Here is a 23981-nt window from a genome sequence, read left to right as displayed (position 1 = left end):
TGCAGTTTCCTAAGGTCACTTCAGCATGTGATGACAGCCTTTTTCTAGAGCTGCTGCAGGAATTCTTTATGCTTACTGACCATGGTGCAGGAGGTAAAAGATGCCATCATTCTGCACAGCATCACATTCACCCTAGATGAGACAACCTGTCACTGTATGACCTCAATGGCTGCTGCTAGATAAGCTTCTTGCTGTGCAAGCAGCCTTCAACAAAATGCTGACAGATGGAAAAACTCTTGGGAGTAGCCGTTACATATCATTTGCAAGAAAGATGGTTCTTGGTGGTTATGTTGATATTGTAGGGTGTTCAATGCCTGCATCATATCCAGTAAATATCATGTACTTAAGACAGTGGTTTTCAACTGTAATGCAATGTGTGCCCATTCTTCCAGAGCTATTGACTGTACAAAGGTGTGTTCACAAAGAACAATGCTCCAAGGTATGTTCACAACTTACAATGCTCATGATGGGTGGGCATAAGATAGCTGTCACAATGCTTTTCTGTTTGTTTGAGTTTAAGTTACTGCCTTTCAGTCTCAGAAATGTGGCACAAATGCAGCAGCACTTCATGCATGAAATGCTCATAGGTTTATCCTCTATTTACTGCTACATGAACAACATTTTAGTGTTTTCTGAGACAAAGCAGCAACATACAGAATGCTTGCAAATCCTATTTCAATGTTTTGAGAAGTACAGCATTCAAAGGAAGAGAGATAAATGTGTGAGTGCAAAAAAAGGAATTGCATTTTTTAGGGTGTATGGGTACCAAATGCAAACATTTTTCCTCTTACATTCAAAGACGTCATAGGTCATTGGAGTGCTGAACAAATATCAGTGTCATTTGCCTCACTTTTCTATAGTACAAGAGCTGCTCAACCAAAAGCTAAATGGAAAAACACATCTGGCAATAGGAAAGTGCCATGGACTCCAGAGACTGAGGCAGCCTTTCTAGATTTAAAAATGGCACTGCCTAAAGTTACCTTGTTGGCTCAACCTACTGTAGATGCTCCAGTTGTGCTGACAGTAGATGCTAGCCAGATTCCAGCTGGCACTTCTTTGCAGCAATATGTCACCAGCAGATGACAGCCATTTGTTTTCTTCTCAAAAAATTTGGCCACACAGCAACAGAAATGACATGTGATGACAGAGAGTTTCTCGCCATTTACCTGACTGTCAGGTACTTCTGATTTTCCATCAAAGGTCAGTGCTTCACAATATTCAGAGACCACAAACTGATAACAACAATGTTTTGATTAATGTTAGACCCATCCCAATGCAGATAGATTGAATTTATAGCACAATTCATGACCAACGTATTCCAGGAAAAGACAATGTCATAGTGGACTGCCTTTCCCGCAACTATGCTAGTGTGAGTACTATTGATTTGACAGACAGGGCCACAAAACTAGATGATGATGCCTTCCTTCAATGAGTGCTCAAAGATTATGAATCTATGGCTTTACAACTTGAGTACATGCCTCTTCAGGCCACATGACAAGGAATTTGAAGCAATGTGACTGAAGGGAGACAGTGGCCATTCATCCCTGAAATCTGGTGGTGTAACATCTTTGGTGTGTATCACAGCTTCACATGCCACGGTATCAGAACCTCTGCTAATCTGGTAGCTTTGCAAGGAGTTTGGCAAGGCATACAGAGAGATTGCCATGCCTGTGCCCATGCACGCAAGAGTTGTCAATGCAGCAAATTAGCCAGTTGAGTCCTTTCCCACACGAACAACAAGACTGGCCCACGTTCATACAGACATAGTTAGAACCATTTCCCTACTGTGGTGGATACTGGCACTTTTTACAACTATTGAGTGTTTAACAAGATAGACACAAGTGGTATCTGTTCTCAATATTTCTACTGAATTGGTGGCCAGGGCACTAGTGCACTCACAGTGAGGTTTGCTGATGGTTATGACTGACAGGGGCTGACAGTTTGAGGGACAATTGTTTGAAGAACTACTCCAGTTCTATGATAGCACATATATTCATATAGTTAGCTACCATCCCACCAGAAACAGGATGGTAGAGTAAATGAACTGTACATTAAAGGGGGCTTTAAGATGTCGTGAGTAATCATGGTTTGATGCCTTGCTGCTAGTGCTGCTAGGGTTACACATGACAATTAAGGAAGATATACACTGCTTGATCACACAGATGGTATACGGGGAGCAGGTGTGGGTGCTTGGCGACCTCATCATGCCTACACCTCTACTATCATCACCACCAGAAGTCTATATCAATTTTGTACAACAACTGAATTCACACATTTGAGCTCTCAGGCTGCTCAGTCCAGTCAAGCATGGTGACTGGGAAGTTTTCATCCATACTTTTTAGCTATCAGTCTTCTGACTGGTTAATGTAGCCCACCCTCTACATCTCACAGTATCAGTTGCACCTCACAGCCTCAATTATTTGTTGGATGCGTAAATATTCAAATCTCTGTCTTCACCTACAGTTTTTGCCCTCTACAGCTCCATCTAGTACTACAGAGACTATTCCCTGATGTTGTAAAACATGTCCTATCGTCCTGTCCCTTCTTGTTTTTGGTATTTTCCATATGTTCCTGTCTTTGTCAATTCTGTTCATGCTTTATTTAATCAGTCCACGTAACTCTCAACATTATTCTGTAGCACCACATCTTAAACACTTTGATTCTATTCTGTTCCATTTTCCCTACTGTCCGTGATACACTACCATACAATGCTATTCTACAGCTGTACATCCTCACAAGTTTCGTCCTCTAATAAAAGCCTATGTTTAGTACTAATAAGACTTCTTTTGGCCAGGAATTCCCTTTTTGCCTGTGCTAGTCTGCTTTTTATGTGCTCCTTGCTTTGCCCATCATGGATAATTTTGCTTCCAAGGTAGCAGAATCCAACTTTGTCTACTTTGTGATCACTAGTTTTGATTTTAAATTTGTCTCTATTCTCATTCCTGCTACTTCTCATTATGTTTGTCTTTTTCTGGTTTACTCTCATCCGTATTCTGTACTCATTATACTGCCCATTCCACTCAACAGACCCTGTCATTCTTCTTCATTTTCACCGAGGATAGCAATGTTATCACCAAATGTTATTATTGATATCCTTCTGCCCTTAATTTTAATCCTGCTCTTGAACCTCTCTCTTTTTTTATTTCTGTCATCACTTCTTAGATGTATGATTGAACAGTAGGGGCTAAAGACTGCATTTCTATCCTACACCCTTTTTTATCCAAGCACCTGGCTTTTGATCTTCTGGTCTTATTGTGTCTCGTCTACATATTGTATATCACCTACCTTCCCCTGCAGCTTACATATGTGTGTGTGTGCGAGTGTATACCTGTCCTTTTTTCCCCCTAAGGTAAGTCTTTCTGCTCCCGGGATTGGAATGACTCCTTACCCTCTCCTTCCGTCTTTCCTGATGAAGCAGCTGTAGGTTGCGAAAGCTTGAATTTTGTATGTGTGTTTGTATTTGTTTGTGTGTCTATCAACATACCAATGCTTTTGTTTGGTAAGTTACATCATCTTTGTTTTTAGATATATTTTTCCCACGTGGAATGTTTCCCTCTATTATATATATATGTATATGAATATAACACTGATCCCTGGGGCACCCCCAATTTGACCGTAACCTACTTAGACCACACATCTCAGCCATTCTCAACATTGTGAATAGTGACCTTTTGCTGTCTGTTGCTAAAGTAAATGGTGAACCAATTGTGAGCTACTACCTGTATTCCTTAATGGTCCAACTTCTGGAGCAATATGTTGTGATCAGCACAATCAAACGCCTTAGTTAAATCAAAAAAGCATTCAAAACCTTTTGTTTAACCCATACAGTACCTTACAAAGAAATGAGAATATAGCATTTTTCAGTTGTTAAATGACTTCTAAAGCCAAACTGTACATTTGATAGCAAATCGTGTGATATAAATTGATCAATTATCCTTACATACACAGCATTTTCAATAACTTTAGCAAACACTGATGACATAGAGATAGGTGTAAAATTGTCTACATTATCCCTTTTTTCTTTTTTATAAAGCAGCTTTATTGCTGAGTCCCTTAATCATTTAGGAAACTGACCATTCCTAAAGGAAAAATTACAAGTAAGGCTAAATATAGGGCTGGCATGTGCAGCACAGTACTTTAGCATTCTGCTAAGCACTCCATCATAACCAAGAGAGTCCTTAGTCTTCAGTGATTTAATTATTGACTCAATCTCCCCCTTGTTTGTATCACAGAGGAGTATTTCAGACATGAGTCGTGGAAAGGCATTTGCCAAGTTAGTTATATGATTTCCTGTAGAAACTAAATTTTTATTTAATTCACCAGTAATGCTCAGAAAATGATTGTTAAATACTGTACATATATCTGATTCATCAGTAACAGAAATATTTTTACTGCAAACTGACTTTATATTGTCGGCCTTGTGCTGCTGACCAGACACTTTCTTCACAACTGACCATATGGTTTTAATTTTATCATGTGAATTAGCTATTCTATTTGCATACCACATACTCTTTGCCTTCCTCATAAAATTTTAAGCACCTTACACTAGTGTTTGTAATGGGCTACTGAAGCTCAATTTTGACTACTATGTCATGGAGGGGGGGGGGGGGAGAGGGGGCCTTAGTTAAAGTTTGACCAATAGATGGTGCTGTAAGAAACAGAATATGCCCACCAACAGATGTGTGGCACACGAGTGTTCTATCTGCTTGCAGCTGAGATGCTCAACATGTCTGTCTCCATGAAGGATCACTGCTGGTAAAGCTCTTTTATAAGAACAGTGACTGTGCACCAGCAGCCCTGCAGAAGTTTTGGACACTCAGTGGTATGAAGAAAGGTACTGGTCTGATGTCTGGTAAGAGTCTAGAGAAAATGATTACAAAATCTGAAAACACAGGTTTTTTAAAGTGCAGCATGGCAGATGGAGGAAAGCAGTTGATCCAAGATTGATTGCAAGAGGGGTTGAGCAGTGGTGTGCAAACATGTAATGCTTGGGGAATTGCCAAAAATTTGGACATGCCTGCAAGCATGATTCATAAGATCCTACGAAACCTCCTGCATTGCTACCCATTCAAAATCACCCATGTTCAGGAGTTGCTTCTTGCTGAGTTGCCAGAAAAACAAACATTTGCTGTGGAATTTCTTGCTGGCATAGTACTGGACAATGAATGGCCATGGAACATTCTGTGGACAGAAGAACCCTATTTTTGTCTCCAAGGATATGTCACTATGCAGAATTGTAGAATACAAGTAACAGAAAATATACAGGTACATCAACTGGTACCACTTCATTCTGCAAAGATGATCTGTGGTGTGGGTTGGCTGCATCATTTATTGTAGGACCACTTTTTTTTGAGGAGATCAGTCTTGCAGGTCCAGTTACCCGTATCATCACTGGCATATGCTATTAGAGTCTTTTGCACACCAGCGTCATTCCAACCTTTCAACAGCAATGATGTGTGGCTAGAATCATTTTTATGCAAGATGGTGTTCCTCCACACATTACACAGCCAGTGAAGTGGTGAAGTAGCTGCTACAGAGGCATTTCAGAAATACTGAATTATCAGCTTGCTGTCCAGATCACCTGATTCTAATACACATGACTTCTGGCTGTGGGTTTGCCTGAAAATGTTGTATTCAGAGCTGCAGTTATTAACACAGCTGAATTGAAGGCACACATTATGCAACACATTCTGAATGTGACTTCCGAAGTACTCTGATCTGTTGGTGAACATGGTGTTTATTGATTTCAACTTATGACAGAAAATGGTGGACAGCATGTTGAACATATATCACACCAGTCTAAAAACAATTAGAAACCCATGGCATTTCACTTTTTATGTGGTTTCTGGCCCCAGGACAGTTAAAAATCAATGTCATTTTGCTTCTTGTGCAGTTTTTGGCCTCATGACAAAAACTGAGACCATTTTGCTTTTTATGTGGGTTTTTGCCTCAGAACAGTGAAAAACTGATTTTTCCCATTAGACATGGCATGACCTTGCTGTGGCGTGTGGGCTGACCTAACTAACAGTGCCACAACTGTTATTACCATACTTGAGTTATCGTGCACATTGAACACTATGGATGGCGCAATATGCATCTCGAACCATAGTTGCCATATTGTGATTCATCTGTCATTTGTAGCTGACCCCATTTACATTTTTTGTTCCATAATTTTTCCCCCTGTATCATAATATGCTGCTCAGATTTGACAATTTTCTGAGCAGTGGATCTCTTTCTACAGTATTTTGAAACTGGAACTTTAATTATGGACACTCTGTAGTTTGCATGCATACTTTTCTTCCTTGCCTATGATTTAGAGTGAGGTTCAGTATTTTGGTACAAGGGTCCAATTGAACCAAAAGCAAGAAATTGAAGATTTCTGTAAGTTCAAAAGAAAATTAAAAATGTAATTGACTAACAACTCTTATAAATTAGCTAACGATATAGATTCAGGGACTGAAGATTCATATTAATTGTATGACAAGTAGCATTCCTCATTTTAAACTTTCCTTTATTAATGGTACATACAGCCCACTGCTAACATATGACAAATATTTGTCTAGTCATGTAAATATGAAGCTAGTAGTAGGAAGTAAAGAGCTCTTGTTTAATACAACTGAGCTCACAGTGGCTTTATTCAGATTAGTGGCATTTCTGTCAATTTTTCTTTGTTGAACTTAGCATGAGCAAACACTAAGAATTAAATACTAATGGAGTTTCCAACAGATATTTCACTTTGTTAACATATTCGCTTCCATGATGAACTGATGAATGAATGAAGGAAAGTGTGCAAGACAGTTAAGGATTTTCATTTACTCTATTCATGCAATTTTTATATCCTGCTGAAGTCCTTTCTGAATAAACACAAGTCAATAGAAATGAATAGAATTTTCAGGTCTGTTTATGTAGGTATGAATGGTTATTATACCATGCAAACACTTACTCTTAGTGTAATCTAGTAATCCATTACCTGTGGCTTGACGGTCTAGATGCTCAAGTACTGTACATATTAAATGTAGAGGTTTTAATTCAACTTTGTATATATATTATGTCTCAGCTTCCTGTCAGACCGGAACCATACAGATAGTTATTGTAGAATAACCCACTGCAGACTTTAAACTACATGCCATATCATGGTGAAAATTGTGTGCTTTCCCCTTTCACTGCAACAGCGTGGGAACTACAAATCCAACTTACATCAACTGTTGATGTCTGATGAGTAGTATTCATATTTCACCTTGAATATAACATCACTGAACTTATGTCCTTCTGTTAGTGGTTGCTCTCATTATGTGACATAATTATCTTTGACATGTCATTATTTAAAACATCCAAGAACGTACAAAGCATTTACATGTATGTCACACCCGTATCTCATCTCATTTCTCGCTTTTGTCATTTGCTTAGATAATTTATCTTAACAGTGTTATTGTGTAAATTTATACTTGCGTGCAGATTCTGGGGATGGTAACCAGAAAGTGTTAACAAAATTAGGCTCTCATTACAATGAATGCAAATTTTTAGTAACAAAATTTTACCCTGTTCGTGAAAATTCAGCCCACATTTGACGTATCATTCTGCCAAACCTTTCTTCAGTCCCAGATGGTCTGCGTCCAGAAAGCTGCTGCATAAGGGATGGGCCAAGAAGATGTAGCAATTCTGAACCATGTGCAGCACCTAACAGTGATAATCCAATTGACCTGACATTAGTTCAAGTGTTCCTAATAAATTATTTACCTGAGTTATAAAAATAAATGTCATTTTTGTATAAATAAATATCTCATACATATATTTATTTTTACTAGGCTTCCCTTTTTATAACCAAAGTAACCACATACTGATTAGAGTTATAATTATTAGGAAAGAAGGTGGGAAGAAAGAAAGTTTACTAATTTTGTATGATGATGAGATATTCAATGATACAGTGCAAGCTCTGATTAGGTAAGGATGGTGAACTAAATTGGCCTTGTCCTTTACAAAGGAATCATTCAATAAACTGATTTAATTAATTTAGCAAAATCATGGAAGCTTAAATCTGGATGGCCAGACAGGAATCTTTGTCACCTTCCTCAGTTGTTCAATAGCTAGTGACAGGTTTTTATTCCAGCATAATATATTATTTTTGCCAAACTTTTATGTTTGTTTGAGCAGAAGAGTGAGTTTGAATGATCATTTTCGTGTGATAGAGTCAGTATAAATAACTACAGCATTTCTGTCAGATCTTGAAACAAAAAGTAGATAATATATATCAGTTACATCCACCACTTTCATTTACAACCATGGGCAAGAGAAATAATATATATCAATTATGTGCATCAGTTTCAATTTCAGCCATGGGCAAGAGAAAAACATTGGTGTATTGTCTGATCTGTGAAAGAATACATAAAGAGTTTCTCCTGCTTCAGATAAATGTGAAATTTGAACTACACAAGAAAAATTGATCAAACTCATAATATCACATTGTGGAATGTAGATAATCAAATTTATATTATTTGTTTAAAGTAGCTCTATATGAACAAACATCCAAGGGCAACATCAGCTACAAAAATAACATAGGGTGTGAGATTAACCCGTCATCAAAGAGACAGTGAACTCTCCTATACCAAACAAGTTGAGTTTTTCAGTAACAGCTTGTACATACATATTTTAAACTATAATGCCTTGTCAATCCAACTACTCTCTTCTGTCACTGGCTATTCATTTCAGTCCAATGTAATTGTCACAGCCTATCCTCTTCTTGATTCCTTCCAAATACTTCATCCTAGGCCATCCTGTTCTTTTCATTATTAGCACTTTCCATTCAATAATATTAATGATGAAAGTGTGCAATAAATTTTATTTTCCTCTTTTCCATTTCATTTAATAATCATCTCTCTTCATTGATTTCCATGAAGACTACCAGGTTGGTTTTTCACCCTGTCCAGCCCATTCTTGTCATTTTCTGCCCTAATCACATTTCAGCAGCTGCAAGTCAATTTCCTTCCAATTTACCCCAAGTACAACTTTCACTTTCATGCACTCCATAGAAAAGATTTGGTGAAGGATTTTATAACAACTAACTTCATATGTTTTTGGTTAAAATGTTTTTCTTATCCATAAGTACCTGTTTTGCCAGTGCAACCCTTTTCTCCATGCCCGAATGCATCAGTTGTCCTGTGCGACTATTCGATCTCAATATTATTTCATGATATATTATGATATCATCAGTTTCTATATTGATTTTAATTTCCCTCATATTTTTCTTACTGCCATTATTTTCATTTTCCAGTCATTCATTTGTAATTTCCATTGTTTAAGAATGTGTGATATGACTTTCAGTGTAGTGAAAAGGATAGTTGCTACTCACCATTTAGCAGAGAAGCTGAGTCACAGAAAGGCACAACAAAAAGACTGTTGGAAAGTTAGTTTTTGGCCAACAAGGCCTTTGTCAAAAATAGACAAAACACACACACACACACACACACACACAAACAAACATGCAAATGCAACTCACACACACATACCGCAGTCTCTGGCAGCTGGAGGCAGACTGTAAGCAACAGGGCATTATGGCAGAGGCAACTGGGTGGGGGTAAGGAGGAGGGTGGGGAAGGGGAGGGGGAAGGATGTTAGGATAGGGGTGGGGGATAGTAAAGTGATGCTGGGAGCATGCAGAGACTAGATGGAAAGAGGGGTAGCTAGGATCAGTTGGCAGGTTAGACGGAGAGTGGGGGTGTGGGGAGGAAGGATCCGGATGGCACAGGCTGTGAAGCAGTCATTGAATGAAGGAGACATCATGTTGGACAGCATGCTCAGCAACAGGCTTGTTTTTGTACAAGGTTAGGAGCGTAATTACGATTTGTAAAGTCCTCAGTGAGACACCCGGTATATTTCGAGAGGGACCACTCATCATTACACATGCATTGGCCATGGGTGGCTAGACTGTATGGAAGGGACTTCGTGGTATGGAATGGGTGGCAGCTGTCAAAGTGGAGGTATTGCAGATGATTGGAGATGATTGTTAGGTTTGATATGGACAGAGCTCCTGATGTAGCCATTTTGAGGTGGAAGCCAACATTGAGAACAGTGGCTTGCTGAGTTGAGTAGGACCAGATGAAGTGAATGGGGGAGAAGGTGTTGAGGTTCTGGAGGTATCTGGATAGGATATTCTCGCCCTTGATCCAGATCAGGAAGATGTCAGCAGCGAATCTGAACCAGGTGAGGGGTTTGAGCTTCTGGGTGTTTAGGAAGGATTTCTTTAGATGGCCCATGAATATGTTGGAATAGGATGTTGCCATGTTGGTGCCCACAGCTGTACCCCAGATTTGTTTCTAGGTAATGCCTTGAAAGAAGAAGTAATTGTGGGTGAATGTATAGTTGGTTATGGTGTCTAAGAAGGAGGTGGTTGGTGAAGAATCCATTGAGCATTGGGAAAGGTAGTGTTCAATAGTGATAAGGCGATGGGCATTAGGGATTTTGTGTAAAGGGAGCAGGCACCAATAGTGATGAACAGGGCACCGTGTGGTAGAGGAACAGCAATTGTGGAGAGTCAGTAGAGAAAATGGTTGGTATATTTTATATGAGTTGGTAGGTTGCAGGTAATAGGTTGAAGGTTTTGGTCTACAAGAGCAGAGATTCTCTCAGTGGGGCAGGGGAGGGGGCACAGTAATCAGGCACAATGGGGTGTCCTGTGTGATTGGATTTATGGATTTGTAGCAATCATATAGAAGGTAGGAGTGTGGGGAATGCTAGGGGTGAGGAGAGAGATGGGCTATGGGGAAATGTTCTGGGGTGGGCCTAAGGATTTGAGGAGAGACTGGAGATCATGCTGGATTTCTGGAATGGGGTCACTGCAGCAGGGCTTGTAGGTGGATGAATCTGACAGCTGGCAGAGTCCTGTCAGGTAATCCATGTGATTAAAAAACATCTGTGGTGGAGCCTTTGTCAGCAGGTACAATGTATGGTTGGGATTAATTTTTAGATGGTGGGTTGCGAGTCTTGCTGTGGATGTAAGGTTAGTTTGCATGCTGAGGGATTTGGCTGACAAATCCTATCTCCCAGGCCTACTACAGTTACTCCACCATCAAAACTCCCTCCCACTACTACACAGAATCCAGAACCTAAATAGGCCCGAAACACAGTCATGAACCTTTCTTTCAAAAGCCTTAGCACCAAAATGGCACCATCCTATGCCAACACATTCATGGGCCATCTAGAGGAGTCCTTCCTAAACACCCAGAATCTCAAACCCCTCACCTGGTTCATAATCACTACTGACATCTTCCTGATCTGGATCGAGGATGAGAACACCCTATTCACATTCCTCCAGAACCTCAACACTTTGCCCCCATTCACTTCATGTGGTCCTACTCAACCTGACAAGCTTCTGTCCTTGATGATGACCTCCACCTCAAAATGGCTATATCAGTACATCTGACCATATCAAACCTACCAATCACCAGCAATATCTCCACTTCAACAGCTGCCACCCATTCCATGCCACGAAGTGCCTTCCATACAGCCTAGCCTACTGTGGCTGTCCGATATGTAGTGATGAGTGGTCCATCTCGAAATATACCAGGGGTCTCACTGAGGACTTTACAAATAATAATTATCCTCCTAACCCTGTACAAAAACAGATCTCCTGTGCCTTATCTTCCCAATCATCCATCACCTCCCAGAGCCCCACCATCTGGTCACAGAGGAGCATTCCCCTTGCGACTCAGAACCACCTGGACTGGAGCAACTGAATTACATTCTCCACCAGGGTTTCGACTACCTCTTGTCATGCCCTGAAATGAGAAATGCCCCACCCATTATCCTTCCCACTACTCTCTCAGTGTTATTCTGCCGCCCAACGAACCTACGCAATATCCTCATTCATCCCTACACAACCCCTGCTCCCAGCCCCTTGCTGCATAGCTTGTACCCCTGTAATAGACCCAGATGCAAGACATGCCCCATACATCCTCCCACCACCAACTACTCCTGTCTGGTCACAAACATCATCTATCCCATCAAAAGCAGGGCTACCTGTGAAACCAGTCATGTGATCTACGAGTTAAGCTGCAACCACTAAGTTGATTCTACATGGGCATAAGAACCAACAAGCTGTCTGTCTGCATGAATGGCCACTGATAAACTGTGGCCAAGAAACAACTGGAGCACCCTGTTACTGAGCACGCTCTCCAACATGACGTCCTTCAATTCAGTGACTGCTTCACAGCCTGTTCCTGTGCCGCCAACACCAGCTTTTCTGAACTGTACAGGTGGGAATTGTCCCTGCAATATATCCTACATTCCCATAACCCTCCTGGCCTCAACCTTCATTAGTCATTGTCCTTACCCATCTAGCTCCTTCCCTGTCCCTATTCCAGCACTACACAGCCCTCTATTCTACCAATGTGCCCAGTCTGTTTACTTCTCTCCTTTTCCACTAATCTCCCCCTCTCTCCCCCACCATCTATCTAACCTCCTGATTGAACCTAGCTGCCCCACTCAGCACCTCATCTCTGCATGCTCCCAGCAGCACTTTACCATCCTCCACCCCTACACTGCTTTCCCTGGTCCTCCCAACCCCACCTACCTCCTTACCCCCCACCCAGCTGCCTCTCCCATAATGCGCTGCTGCTCAAAGTCTGGCTTCAGCTGCCAGAGACTGTGGTCACGTGCAGGTGAGTTGCATTTGTGTGAATGTGTGCATATGTGTAGCTTGTCTGTTTTTGAAAAGGCCTTGTTGGCTTAAAGCGAACTTTCCAACAGTCTTCTTGTTGTGCCTCTTTGCAACTCAGTATCTCCACTTTATGATGAGTAGCAACTATCCTTTTCATTATTCTGATACCTTCCATCCTGGATTTTCCATTGTCTGATATGACTTTCACCATTCTATTTGTTTCTCTTTCAGAGTCTGCAACTATTATTTTGTCATTAGAAAATCTGATACAGTGCATGCTGTCACCACTGTTTTTTATTCCCTTTGTCTTTTCTTTCATAATCTGAATATTTTCCTCAGTGAACACATTAAACAAATGTGGAGATAAAGGACATTCTTGTATGGCTCCTCTTCTAATTCTGTTCTTGTTCTCTACCTTATTGGTGTTTGTTTTTGTGGATTGGTTCTGATAAAGTTGATTAATCATTTTTCTGTCCTTCCAGTCCTGTCCTATTTACTTCATACTTCTAAACAGTAGCTCCTAGTTCACATTGTCAAACTTTTTTATAAGCCCATGAAGGTAAGATAAGTTCTGCTACTCATACCCATCCTTCCCTCCAATAGCATGTGCAAGACCAAAATTGATTCTCTTGTTTCTCTACCTTTTTCATATCCAAAATGGTTTGCTCCAGCTTACCTACATCTCCTTTTATGCTGCTCTTAACTGTATTAATCAACATTTAAGAGGCATGTGATAACATTACAAGTAAGTGTTCTGTAATTTTTGCTATCAATTACCTTCTCTATTTTAAGTGTGGTAATAGGTCTGTATGGTATGAAGTGTTTTAGTATAACTCCTTTTTAGTAGCAGTCATTTATTACTCTGAATAATTGCTCTTCCATCTTGTTACCTAAATGTTTCAGCAGTTCTGCTGTGATGTCATCAACACCAGTTGCACTTTCTTCTTTGAATCTCTGCAGAGCATGTTCAAATATATATCTCATGATTGGAGGACCTTGCATTTTTCTTTCAGAAAGATAGATGTCTTCCATCACATTATCTTTGTTCTTGAAGTCTTTATCATCACACATTTCTTCTATGTATTGTCTCCAATGACTGCTGGTCACCCAGTTGCTGAACATGCTGCCCACCATGATGTGCTTCACTGCAATGACTGCTTCACAGCCTGTGCCATTCCTACCAACACCAGCTTTTCTGAACTGCACAGGTGGTGACTTTCCCTACCACATGCCCTTCATTCCTGGAACTCCTCTGGCCTCAAGCTTCGCTAGTCCTTTACCTCCACCTACCTGTCCCATTTCTTACTCCCACTCCAGCACTACACACATCTTCCATTCCACCAACACATCTGCAATCTTTTCCCCTTCTCACCTCTCTCCTCTATCTCCTTCCCCCCCCCCCTCCTCCCCCCTATAACACAGCCTTCCGACTCTGCACCTAGCAGCCCTATCCTGTTCCCACACATCCCTGCAGGTAGCACATCATCTCCCCCCACCCTTACCCTGCTATACCCCCCCCCCCCCCCTCACCCCCACCCCATGACTCCACTTAACACCGCCACCACCCATCCCAGATTGCTGCTCATATCAGATGCAGTCGCAGTCTGCAGTCAGGCCACAGTGGCCACAGACTGTGGCCATGAGTGTGTGTATGAATTGTGCTTGTGTGAATATGTGTGTGTTTTCTATTTCTAAAGGAGCACTTTCCTGTCTGAAAGCTTAGATGTTTGGCTGTCTTTTCACTGTGTCTGTCCATGACTCAATGCCTGCAGCAATACATCCTTTTTAAAATACTGACATGTTACACCTTGATGCACTTGCTGTGTCCAGATTTATTGTTCAGGGATCTGTTCATTCTATCCAGCAATCTATTTTGCTTTTTACATTGTTTGCCACTCTGAACCTGGCCTAAGAGCTGCAACAGATTTCGAGGCTCACATTATTCCTAAAATATTTCCAGTGTCTCATTTCTTTCAGTCCCAACCAGTCTCACTGGCTCTTCATGATGATCTTGTGATCTTGAAGAAGAAGTAGCAAAATGCTTTAAAATGTATAGCTGACTGGCAGTGGGTAATACTGTTGTTAATTGTTTGCAAACTAGGAGAAAAACTGTGGATGGTGATTTTAAAGCAACGGTGAAATAACCCCGTACCCTTTACTCTATACCAATGGCTGTTCACACAGCTTTCTGGAGAGTAATATTTCCACAAGTTAAATTAGTCCAATGCCTATTTGCAGCTCCCATTAAATTAAGAATTAAAAAAACCCTTCTCATCAACACCCCTTTTGGGTTGCGCAATACAACAGATTTCCAGAGTGGGTCATCATTGCCTCTGCAATACTCCAGGTATACCCAGAACTTACAAAAAAATGTGTAAATTAAATAGATCATATTAACATCAAAAATCATTAAACATCTGCAGATTTTTCAGTTTTTGTTTGAGACACTTCCACAATATTGCCTTGAATGGAACCATTTCACATGTTCTTTTCTATTTCAACAAATTGTCACATATATAGATTCTGTTCTAAGCCAGAAACATCTGAAACCAACTAAAGAGTATGTCAAATCATGAGAAATAGCCTGCTTCCACTGCACATAAAAATTTGCAAGTGTTCCCGGATAAAATTAATTATTACACTAGATTCATACCTTGAGCAGTCAAAATATCTCACCTTTTAAAATCTTATGCAGAAAAGGCAAAAAAATCTGAGGGGTCACAAGCCTGTTAACAGGCATTTTGCAAATAAATAAATAAATAAATAAAAAATCAACACTTTTTCTTGTTGTATACCATCCTGGTCTGTCTCTGGTCCTAGTAATGAAAACATCTTTACATAAAATCAGCTGAGGCCTGTGGGAATCCTGGGCATCTGGAACTGAAGAGAATGATGTAAAAATACCTTGGTAAAGAATTCCACTTCATTACCATTACTGCATACTGAACACATACAAAATGCTTTACTGTCATATGCCCTACTCAAGAGACAAGCAGGTAAAAGTATCTTGGTGAAGAATTTCACATATTATTGCCATTATTATACAGGGTGAGTCACTAATAATTGCCACCAATAATAACTCTGAAAGTATGATAGGAGCTGAAAAGTTTGTGGGACAATGGGGACCATAATATGACATTGGTTTTTTGTTGCTAGGTGGGGTCGTGTCAGAGATATGAAAGTTAACCTTTTTTCTTTCTTTCCGCCCCCCCCCCCCCCCCCCCTCCCTCCAATGGAATGCTATAGTTTGGTACCACATCGGCACTTATCGAAGCACATACTCTGACAATTTTTTCTCACATATCTTCAGGTGTAGTTGGAACCTCTTTATAAACAATTTCTTTTATGAATTGCCACAAGAAAATATTCAGAGGCATCAAGTCTGACGAACAAACTGGCCATGACACACATCTCCTCCATGTCAATTTCTAGCCATCAGCAAAAAATGTGCTGGGCACCCATTGTGCTGATACCACATTCTGTTCCTTGTTCCTAAATGTATTTCTTCCAATAACAGACCTAATATTTCTTGCATGGGTGTGGTGTACATCCTACCATTAAAGATTTCCTTTAACGAAATAGGGGCCTATAATTCTGCCCTCCAGAATCCCACACAATACATTCACCAACTGCAGTTTTCGGTGTGCAACTTGCCACAGCCAACATGAATTTTCAGTTGCCCAGTATTGCATGTTACGCAAATTAACATTCCCATGGTCTGTGAATGTAGCCTCATCAGTAAATAAATCAAATTAATAAATGTGTTATCTCTCTGAATCTTAAGTTGAGCTCATCAGCAGAATTCAATGCGATGCATACAATCCATACCAGTTAATTCTTGGTGGAGACTGATATGGTAAGGACGATATTTATGATGATACAGAACACGAACAACACTACTCTGGCTCATGACAGATTCCCTTGCGATTTGATGCGAACTAACACAAGGATCTTGAACCACAGTGGCAAGTGTACCAATTTCCATTTCCTCGTTAGCAGCTTTCCTTTCCTGGATATGTTTCTGATGCTTTAAAGATCCAGTTGTTCTCAATTTATCATGTTGTTGTTGTTGTGGTCTTCAGTCCTGAGACTGGTTTGATGCAGCTCTCCATGCTACTCTATCCTGTGCAAGCTGCTTCACCTCCCAGTACGTAATGCAGCCTACATCCTTCTGAATCTGTTTAGTGTATTCATCTCTTGGTCTCCCTCTACGATTTTTACCCTCCACGCTGCCCTCCAATACTAAATTGGTGATTCCTTGATGCCTCAGAACATGTCCTACCAACCGATCCCTTCTTCTAGTCAAGTTGTGCCACAAACTCCTCTTCTCCCCAACCCTATTCAATACCTCCTCATCAGTTATGTGATCCACATATCCAATCTTCAGCATTCTTTTGTAGCACCACATTTCAAAAGCTTCTATTCTCTTCTTGTCCAAACTGTTAATCAACCATGTTTCACTTCCACACATGGCCACACTCCATACAAATACTTTCAGAAACGACTTCCTGACACTTAAATCTATACTCGATGTTAACAAATTTCTCTTCTTCAGAAATGCTTTCCTTGCGATTGCCAGTCTACATTTTATATCCTCTCTACTTCGACCATCATCAGTTATTTTGCTCCCCAAATCGCAGAACTCCTTTACTACTTTAAGTGTCTCATTTCCTAATCTAATTCCCTCAGCATCACCCAACTTAATTTGACTACATTCCATTATCCTCGTTTTGCTTTTGTTGATGTTCATCTTATATCCTTCCTTCAAGACACTGTCCATTCCGTTCAACTGCTCTTCCAAGTCCTTTGCTGTCTCTGACAGAATTACAGTGTCATCGGTGAACATTAAAGTTTTTATTTCTTCTCTATGGATTTTAATACCTACTCCGAATTTTTCTTTTGTTTCCTTTACTGTTTGCTCAATATACAGACTGAATAACATTGGGGAGAGGTTGCAACCCTGTCTCACTCCCTTCCCAACCACTGCTTCCCTTTCGTGCCCCTCGACTGTTATTAGTGCCATATGATTTCTGTACAAATTGTAAATAGCCTTTCGCCCCCTGTATTTTACCCCTGCCACCATCAGAATTGGAAAGAGAGTATTCCAGTCAACATTGTCAAAAGCTTTCTCTAAGTCTACAAATGCTAGAAATGCAGGTTTGCCTTTCCTTAACCTAGCTTCTAAGATAAGTCGTAGGGTCAGTATTGCCTCACGTGTTCCCATATTTCTACAGAATCCAAACTGATCTTCCCCGAAGTCAGCTTCTACCAGTTTTTCCATTCATCTGCAAAGAATTTGCGTTAGTATTTTGCAGCTGTGACTTATTAAACTGATAGTTCAGTAATTTTAACATCTGTCAACGCCTGCTTTCTTTGGAATTGGAATTATTATATTCTTCTTGAAGTCTGAGGGTATTTCACCAGTCTCATACATTTTGCTCACCAGATGGTAGAGTTTTGTCATGACTGACTCTCCCAAGGCTGTCAGTAGTTCTAATGGAATGTTGTCTACTCCCGGGGCCTTGTTTTGACTCAGGTCTTTCAGTACTCTATCAAACTCTTCACGCAGTATCATATCTCCCATTTCATCTTCATCTACATCCTATTCCCTTTCTATAACATTGCCCTTAAGTATATCACCCTTGTATAGACCCTCTATATACTCCTTCCACCTTTCTGCTTTCCCTTCTTTGCTTAGAGCTGGGTTTCCATTGAGCTATTGATATTCATACAAGTGGGTCTCTTTTCTCCAAAGGTCTCTTTAATTTTCCTTTAGGCAGTATCTATCTTGCCCCTAGTGAGATAAGCCTCTACATCCTTACATTTGTCCTCTAACCATGCCTGCTTAGCCATTTTGCACTTGCTGTCGATCTCATTTTTGAGACGTTTGTATTCCTTTTTACCTGCTTCATTTACTGCATTTTTATATTTTCTCTTTTCATCAATTAAATTCAGTATTTCTTCTGTCACCCAAGGATTTCTACTAGCCCTCATCTTTTTACCTACTTCATCCTCTGCTGCCTTCACTATTTCATTCCTCGAAGCTACCCATTCTTCTTCTTCTACTGCATTTCTTTCCCTCATTCTTGTCAATTGTTCCATTATGCTCTCCCTGAAACTCTGTACAACCTCTGGTTTAGTCAGTTTATCTGGGTCCCATCTCCTTAAATTCCTACCTCTTTGCAGTTTCTTCAGTTTTGATTTACAGTTCATAAGCAATAGATTGGGGTCAGAGTCCACATCTGCCCCTGGAAATGTCCTACAATTTAAATACTGGTTCCTAAATCTCTGTCTTACCACTATATAATCTATCTGAAACCTGTCAGTATCTCCAGGCATCTTCCATGTATACAATCTTCTTTTATGATTCTTGAACCAAGTTTTAGCTATGATTAAGATATGCTCTGTGCAAAATTCTACCAGGCAGCTTCCTCTTTCGTTTCTTACCCCCAATCCCTATTCACCTACTACGTTTTCTTCTCTTCCTTTTCCTACTATCGAATTCCAGTCACCCATGACTATTAAATTTTCGTCTCCCTTCACTATCTGAATAATTTCTTTTATCTCATCATACATTTCTTCAATTTCTTCGTCATCTGCAGAGCTAGTTGGCATATAGACTCGTACTACTGTAGTAGGCGTGGACTTCGTGTCTATTTTGGCCACAATAATGTGTTCACTATGTTGTTTGTAGTAGCTTACCCGAACTCTCGTTTTCAAACCTATTCCTGCATTACCCCCATTTGATTTTGTATTTATAACCCTGTATTCACCCGACCAAAAGTCTTGTTCCTCCTGCCACTGAACTTCACTAATTCCCACTATATCTAACTTTAACCTACCCATTTCCCTTTTTAAATTTTCTAATCTACCTGCCTGATTAAGGGATCTGACGATCCGTAGAACATCAGTTTTCTGTCTCCTGATAACGACGTCCTCTTGAGTAGTCCCCGCCCGGAGATCCGAATGGGGGACTATTTTACCTCCGGAATATTTTACCCAAGAAGACGCCATCATCATTTATCCATACAGTAAAGCTGCATGCCCTCGGGAAAAATTATGGCCGTAGTTTCTCCTTGCTTTCAGCCGTTTGCAGTACCAGCACAGCAAGGCCGTTTTGGTTGATGTTACAAGGCCAGATCAGTCAATCATCCAGACTATTGCCCCTGCAACTACTGAAAAGGCTGTTGCCCCTCTTCAGGAACCATTTGTTTGTCTGGCCTCTCAACAGATACTCCTCTGTTGTGGTTGCACCTATGGTATGGCAATCTGTATCGTTGAGGCACGCAAGCCTCCCCACCAATGGCAAGATCTATGGTTCGTGGGGGGAGAGGGGGGGGGGAATTTATCATATACACATTTAAATGTACAATGTGTAGGGTGAGTACATTGAGAATATCTTTCAGCGTATAAGTCTATAGCTCTCATTGAATTTCGTTGGTATTCTCCATAAATGAGAAACATCTTTGAAGGAATACATCATTCACATTTGCTTGATTCAATGATACTAGTCCTACCATTCCTATTAGTGTTGTATTGCAAAACCAATGACTGGTATTTACATGTTAGTGGCACGTTAGATGGATATGCCGCGTTCGGCGAATATTTACTATTTGCACGATATACGAGAGAGAACTGTCAGAGCATGTGCTTCAAGAAGTGCTGAAGTGATAAGGAATACCACTGAATCCATGATAAGAAGATTGCAGCACTGCATTGATACCAGTGGTTATCACTTCAAACACCTTCTGCAAATGGACATCCATTCTGCCTTTGTGACCTTCAAAGACCTTACTGTTACACATCATTGGATTCGACTCGATAGCAGCTATCAGGAAATAAGTACCAAACTATTGCATCCCATTTAAAAAAACAAAGTTGACCTTCATATCTCTGACATGACCCCACCTAGCAACAGAAAACCATCATCATATTATGACCCCCGTTGTCCCGTGCAACTTTTGTCCCACTAACTTTTCAGCTACTATCATACTTTCAGAGTTATTCTAAGTGGCCATAGTTAGTGACTTACCCTGTATACTGAACAGATACAAAATGTTTTACTATGGTATACACTACTCAAGAGGCAAGTGGGAAATGATAAATAAAGGTCACAAGTTTTGGTTACAGTTAAAATATGCTTGTAGTTGTTACAGTCAGTATGTTGGGCAGAGTCAAGCCTGACAACTGATGCACATGAGGCCCTCCTCCTAGTGCAGAGCTCAATGTGGCAGGTAGGGGTAGTGGTTTACTCCTACATGTAGTCCCATAGAAATGGTGGTGGTGGGGAATGGGTGGATGGGTCTGCCTTAGCAGAGCAGGGAGTGTTGTCATCAGCAATGTTTGCGACTGTGGATGTATCTCCAGTCCGGGTGTTGAAGTTGTCATATCGACATGAAGACCCACACTGGAAGGTTTGTGGTTGGGAAAGGTTGAGATAAGAGGGGTGAAAAGGTTGTTGTCCTCTGTTGTTAGCTATCAAGCTGGTTTCAGTCAGCAGACAGATACTGTTGTGGGTGTGTCTCTCACTAGCATTGAGAATGTTTATCCTCTACGTTAGTCACATTGCAAGGGCCAGAGTACAGTCGCTGGTGCACAGAGCAGATTGTGTTGTTAGGTAACATTTTATGGGAGCTATCATTTAGCCACTTGAGGATGAAGCTTGCTCGTAACACATGAGCTTGAGGCTGGGGTGTGAGAGTGTTGTTAATGTGGAGTTGGACATTCAGTACTAGTGAAGGTAGTTCTGCAGGCTTTAATGGTGGGGAGGTTAAGAAAAAGTCTGCTACAGGGAGGGGGAGATTGGGTGCAGCATTTGCTGAACAGCATCTCTGCAAGTGGTGACTTCAGGTTGTCTTTGTATGTCGCCAAGGTGCCTGCCAGAATACAGGATAGAATGTCTGTCCACAAGGTGTCGCGGCTCATTATGGCAGCCCTCAGTGTCTGATGCCATCTTTCCTCGACCTTGTTGCTCTGTGGGAGCTAGGCCATTGTGTGAAATTGTTACATGCTGCCTAGTTTTTACAGCTCAGCAAGAAGGAGGGATTCAAATTGCCACCCCTGGTCAATTGTGGTAGATAGAGGGCAACCGAGGTGGAAAATTCAGGTGTTAATGAAAGCCCATGATGTTGATTTGGCTGTTATTCCACGTAAAGGGATTCATTCTACCCAAGTTGTGTAGTCAATGGCTGATAAAATGTGTTGTAATCTTTGGACTCAGGTAAGGAGCCAATTGGGTCCAGTATTATGTGCTGGAAACATTTTTTTGGTACAGTGAGGGTGCCTTCTGGGGGGGAATGCATGCCGTCTGGTCTTGGTATGCTGTAACAGAACACAGGCCCTCAACTATATTCTGCAGTATGTGTTAACCCCCAGCCAAACAAAACATTCTGTAATGAGTCTCATGTTGGGGTGAACTGAGGGGTGTGACAGGTTATGATGGCTGTCAAAAATTGATTTTCTTAATGGCATGGGGATTAGGAGGCATGGTCTACCTTGTGATGTGTCACACCAGAGTTTTACATGAGTGTTGGGTAACCTTACTTTTTCAAGCCCTGGGCCTGTGTTGGGGTCATCTAAGAGTTCACATAAATGATCTTCATGTCCTTGTGGGTTCACTATGTCCTCATGGTTGATTAATGTATTGATGGGATGAATATGGGACATGTAGTCCACAACCATGTTTCCCCCCTTTCATGTGTTGGATGTCTGTTGAGAATTCTGTTATGAGGTCAAGGTGCTGAAAGCAGTGGGGTGATACATCTGGACTAGGATTATGAATGGTGTGTACTAAGGGGAGTAGTTGGTGCAAAGTCTTAGGGATGGCCATCAGTGTACTCCTTGGAGTACCCTACTGTCTTGTAGAGCACAAGTAGTTCACAATTGTATGTGGACACAATTTTTGAGAGCCCTTTAATTTGCATGAAAAAAATCATAAGGGTTGACGTATGCCATTAACGTTTGCTGTAGGACAGAACAGATGGTAGTGTCACTAGCGTTGACAGCGACTGACAGGTAGGACATCGGTGAAGGACAGGCCAGAATCACAGCCCTCTGTAGCACCTGTTTGATTGTCTTGAAAGCTTATGATATTTCTTCTAACCATGGAACAGTTCACTTGTCTTTGGTGTAGTTCCCAGAAAGGGCATTGGTTAGGGGTGCCTGTATTTTGGCTGCCTGCAGGATGTGGCACCAGTAGAAATTAATCATCCCTAGGAATCTGCTTAGCTACTTGTATGTATTTGCATAGGGCTGAGTCAATGAGTGTCTTCCATGTTTGAGCCATGTTTTTTTAATCTGAATGGCATGAACATATATTCAAATAACCTGAAGTGAGTGACAATGGCAGTTTTTGTATGCCTTCTGCATACTCAGTTGCTGTTACAAATTTGTCAATTTGGGGAATTAATGATAATCATTTGTGTGGTGGATGTTGAAACATTTTCCACTGAAACCACTGAAGTAAGCCCTATATCACCCCTGGTGCATTATTTTGAAGGATGACATGCATTGTCATGAAGGACAATGATTACCCTGGTTAGCATTCTGCACTGCTTCTTCTTAACAATGTGGTGAAGTAGTTAAAGTGTCTGGCAGTGGCCGCTGCATTTATGCTCTGACCTCTAGGTATGTATTTGATGAGCAGGACACAGCTTATGATCCCAAAATACCATAGCCATAATCTTTCTGGTGCTCAAAATTTGTTTTGCTTTTTTCTGTTTCACTGTGGATTGTGAAAGATGCCATTCTATTGATTGGCACTTTGTTTCTGGTATGAAACATGGTATCCAAGTCTTTTCATAGTGACTAAGAAATGTCAACGCAGCTGCCATTCATTTGGCTTTGTGTTTGTCCGACAAAATTTGAGGAATCCACATGGCACATACTTCATTATAGCTCAGGTCTGCATTGACAGTCTTGTGCAACTCAATTCTTGAAATTTATGGAAAGAATGAGCAATCCACTAATTGTGAAATGCCCATGAACTTGGATTTTTGTTTAAATCCTTGCTTTGAGTCCATTAATCGCCACTGAGAACCAGCCTGAATGATCTTCATCATGAACATTCTTCCAGTTACCAGTAAACATGATACACCTCTTTCAAACTGATGCTTTGTTCATCACATAACCACATATCTCAGTTATCTGTCTATAAATTTTGTAAGGTCAGACTTTTTGTGCATTTAAAAAGTGGATAACACTGTGTATCTCACCCTTGGCAGGACTGTCAATTTTGTCACACATTTTGAAGTCATACAGACACATTTTGACGTCATACAGCTAAGCAATAAGAAATCTTATTGGATTGTAGCTGCAACCCAATTAAAGT

The 23981-nt window shown here is 40.7% G+C and overlaps 1 protein-coding gene across 1 annotated transcript in view; it reads right to left on the bottom strand.

Moving 5' to 3' along the window:
- Positions 1-23981, bottom strand: part of LOC124623368 (carboxylesterase 4A-like) — a 363176-nt gene that overhangs the window by 24087 nt on the left and 315108 nt on the right. The window contains exon 11 of the mRNA XM_047149031.1: positions 7539-7677. Coding sequence (XP_047004987.1) covers positions 7539-7677 — 139 coding nt within the window. The remainder of the gene's footprint in view (positions 1-7538; positions 7678-23981) is intronic.

Source organism: Schistocerca americana, chromosome 1, assembly GCF_021461395.2.
Source record: "Schistocerca americana isolate TAMUIC-IGC-003095 chromosome 1, iqSchAmer2.1, whole genome shotgun sequence".
NCBI classification, from domain to species: domain Eukaryota; kingdom Metazoa; phylum Arthropoda; class Insecta; order Orthoptera; family Acrididae; genus Schistocerca; species Schistocerca americana.
This window is presented reverse-complemented; position numbering and strand designations above follow the sequence as displayed.